This window comes from Corvus brachyrhynchos, unplaced genomic scaffold (genome assembly GCF_000691975.1).
Source record: "Corvus brachyrhynchos isolate BGI_N302 unplaced genomic scaffold, ASM69197v1 scaffold302, whole genome shotgun sequence".
NCBI classification, from domain to species: domain Eukaryota; kingdom Metazoa; phylum Chordata; class Aves; order Passeriformes; family Corvidae; genus Corvus; species Corvus brachyrhynchos.
In genome coordinates this window covers 2,501,476-2,505,425 of record NW_008237244.1, presented here as the reverse complement: position 1 = coordinate 2,505,425, position 3,950 = coordinate 2,501,476, and the positions used below count along the sequence as shown (strand labels likewise).

Here is a 3,950-nt window from a genome sequence, read left to right as displayed (position 1 = left end):
TACATCAGAGACATGGAGCTTCTGAAGCAGGTCCAGTGGAGGGCTATGAAGATGATTAAGGGACTGAAGCAACTCTGTTATGAGGAAAGATTGAGGGAGCCAGGCACATTCAGGCTCAAGAAAAGACAAATAAGAGGGGACCTCATCAATGTCTATCAGTATCTGAAGGGAGGATGATGCCAGGCTCTGCTCAGCAGTGCCAAGCAATAGAACAAGAGGCAACGGGCAGAAACTGGTGCACTTGAAGTTCCACCTGAACACGAGGAAGAACTTCTTTACTGTGTGGGTGACTGAGCACTGGAACAGGCTGCCCAGAGAGGTGGTGGAGTCCCCCTCACTGGAGATATTCAAGAACCATCTGGATACAAATCAGTGTCATGTGCTCTGGGATGACCCTGCTTGAGCAGGGAGGCTGGACCAGATGACCGATCCACTGTGCTCCCTTCCAACATGACTCATTCTGTGATTCTGTAAATTAGCAAGTTAACATCTGTCTCCAGAAGTCCAGATGCTGGGCTGTTCTTACTGATAATAACACTGAGCACTGAGAGTTGCTACCATTAAAATACAGATATATTGTAAAAGTCATTTAAGTAGCAAGTGGCAAAATATAAAATTTTCCAAGATGGATTAAGTTACTCTTAATCTTAGTAAGGCATTTCTTGTATTTTTCAATGGATTTCTGTAAGGTACTTACCGGAAGACTCAAAAATTCATTAAAGTAATCCACAAGCATATCATCTGTGGCTAAGCATTCTTCCTATAGAGACAAAACCACAAAGCATGGCTTGTAATAACTTGCACTAACATGGTTTGAATGCACTATTGCCTCAAATTGTATTTTTTCCATGATTTATGACATAGAAGCTTTTGCAAAATATTATTTCCCATTTTTGAGAATATAGTCATTGCATCACTGTTATATTCTAGCCATTGCACACTGCCAAGGTCCTTAGCAATTTAAAACACACACATGAAGGTAAATCCTTTGCCAATAAATGTATAGATAAAGCTTTCATAAACCCAACAGCTTCTAGATGCTGAAAGTCTGCATGTTTACTTTTGAAAAAATGTGCATAAGCTAACAGTCTAGAAATTCCCCACATTGTACCTTTCTCTCTTGCACTTGGGAAGAAGGAGAGTATAATATTTCACCAGGGCCACCTTCTGCTCTCATGCTGCCGCTTGGCGATGTTTGAGGGAAAAAAGGGAGTTCACTAACCTATAATTTGGCTCAGCAAGCAAGAAGTGTATGCCATACTTTGAATCTGACAGAACTGGGAGGCTTCCTGTTGACCTCACCCAAAGTAAAGACTGCATCTGCAGGTGTTTTTGTATCCTTTTTGACCCCTGCATTTTAAATCCTGCTAACTTGACTCAAAAACTGTGGACTAGAAGTTGACTTTTTTTTGCTGTTGACAAATACAAAAGGACGGCTCCAAATCTTACTTTTACTGTACTCAGTATCTCCACCATCCCCATTTCAATTCAACAGAGGGGAAAACTGGAACATCATTCCACTGGTCTTCAGATATGTGTCTTCAGTATAATGAAGACACTTAAATAATTTTTAATAGTTTCATTTTCCTGAATATTCTATAATTTCAGCCTTGCAAAGCAAGGAGAATGCATTTAAACCTAATGTATTTGCCAATAGCAGCAAAGGTGTTGCAACACAAATCTTTTTTCTCTTTCTTAAGTTCATAGCATTGAACTGTGCTAGTGAGGAATAGCATTAAAGAGAGGTTATGCACAGAGTACAGGCAGGCAGTATCTTGATCCAAACCCCAGTGGTCTAACCTAAATACAGATAGCTTGTGCTCAGATAAGGAAGAAATCTGAGATAACATGCATGACAAGTCAGGACTAGACCTAGATGGCGTTTGTCTGGCCCTAGTCTGCCAGCATTTATTCTTTAGCACTTGTGGTTGCTGTTATGACTGATACAGGACAGGCAAGCTAGCTCACACTCACTAGAAAATGCTGCCAGTGCTGAAAGCAAGGCTTTCGTGCTTTATTTGCATCACAGGCCTGTGGCCCAAGGCAATTGCAGTGCCACGAACTTAGAGATGTTTGGGCGCTGATTAAATAGAAATTACCAGAGTGCCTAACCCATTTTGAAATCAACAGAAGATCCTCTCACTAATGTCGATAGGCAATCAGATCCAGAAATATCAATTCTGCACGTGTAAACACAATCAAGAAAAGAAACTAATTAGAAACAAGCTATAGTCAGCCTCATATTTGGTTTGACACTGACAAGGATGAATCTTGAGATAGGACTAGATATGGTAATATATCGTGAAAATATTTTATTTTTTCAAAGGACTTATTCAAAACAATTAATTTATTATTGGCTGAAGTCTAAGCTCTTTAGGAATATGCAGGTAATATGTTTTTAATTTCCCAAAGATATAATTCTCTGTAGTCCCATATAACACCAAGAAATGTAAACACAATGGTTGATTAATAGATAAAATGTTTATGATCTTCTTAATGTGAGCTTTATTACTTACTGCATCTATACACAATTTAGTTTCCCCTGGTTTTTGGAGGTTTTTTGTAGACAGTCTTATTTTCATTTGAAATCATAGTTGCACTTTTGTATGTGCACATTATAGGTTATGGAGTTGCATGTACAATACTATAGCTTAGATTTTTGTGTCAGAAAGCATTTGGTTTCATTTCTTCCCATACCATCTCTCCTGCTGCACAGTCCAAATTATGACTAAAAAAAGCTGCCTTAGAATTGCAGCTGGAGGTTAAGGTGTGCTAAAAATTGGTCCAAAACTTATGTTGGTTCTGTTTATGGTAATAAACACTATAAATAAAAGAGTATCTAGAGGTTCCCAAAAGCAGTATCAACAAATTTATACATTAAAATACACAGTGACAAAGGCATCCAAAACAGGGAATAGGCAAACATTACCTGAGCTGCAACATTAAAGGTGTCATTTCTTATGAGGTAACAGACAAACATATATACCTTTCAAACAAGAAGATAAACATCAGGGAAATCCTACAATGAGTTATGAGCAAAGGGCAGAAAAAGTGAAGTACGGAGATTGCTAAACCTGTCATGTTGAATCTTCTAGTTATTTGTTTCCTTCCTTCATCTTAATTCACTTTCATTTCCATCTTTATTCTCCATAGTCTTCTGTTATTTTTTCACTAATTATTTTCAAACAAAGTATTTTGTCTGACAAAATTTTAAGAAATTGCTCAGTAATCCATACTTACAGAAAAGAAATGAGAAAACAGACAACAGTTACCAAAATGTTCTTTTGCTTTTTCTGCTCCATAGCTGCAGGATGAAAATAATGACCAAGCCTCATAAGCATACTTACTAACATTTCTTCTGTTATACATGGAGGTTCTGAAAAAAAGATATTAAATATGTTATCCAAGTAATACAGTCAAGCTGGTTCAACTACAATACAGAAACAAAAAGTAGTGAGGCATGACAACCGTCCTGGGTATTCTGAAATAAAATAACTTAGTCTGAAGAAATAAAATAAACTAAGAATATGCAGTAATGTTGACCCGTGCACAAGAATTATTTAAATATAATTCAAGTATTATTTAACTATATTATTTCTCATACATATCAGTTAACTTCATGTCAGCTTTCCTCTGCAAAATTGACAACTAGAAGCTTGGTGGTTTAATGAAAATACAGATTTGTAAGAGACTTGCAAAGCTTTGAACAGCAATTACAAATCATATGACAAAACTAAAAAGATGCAATTGTGTTCCCGAATAATCAAATCTCATTCATTCTAGGAGAATATCCTGTCTTTAGTGATGCCGTTTGAAGGGAGTAAAGTTCTCTCTTCGGACTGATGAATTCTGCCGGGCAAATGCCCCTCTTTTGTGTCACCGTCTCTGTACCTGAGGCCGCCACCGTGGGGCCCGAGCCCCCGTGCGCCCCGGCGGCAGCCCAGCCCTGC

The 3,950-nt window shown here is 37.9% G+C and overlaps 1 protein-coding gene across 1 annotated transcript in view; it reads right to left on the bottom strand.

Annotated features, from left to right (window-relative positions):
- RGS22 (regulator of G-protein signaling 22) overlaps positions 1-3,557 on the bottom strand; it is a 60,392-nt gene extending 56,835 nt beyond the window's left edge. The window contains exons 1-2 of the mRNA XM_017730351.1: positions 3,348-3,557; positions 698-760 (exon numbers count right to left, since the gene is read on the bottom strand). Coding sequence (XP_017585840.1) covers positions 698-760; positions 3,348-3,353 — 69 coding nt within the window. The 5' untranslated portion in view covers positions 3,354-3,557. The remainder of the gene's footprint in view (positions 1-697; positions 761-3,347) is intronic.
- Positions 3,558-3,950: the final 393 nt, after the last annotated feature.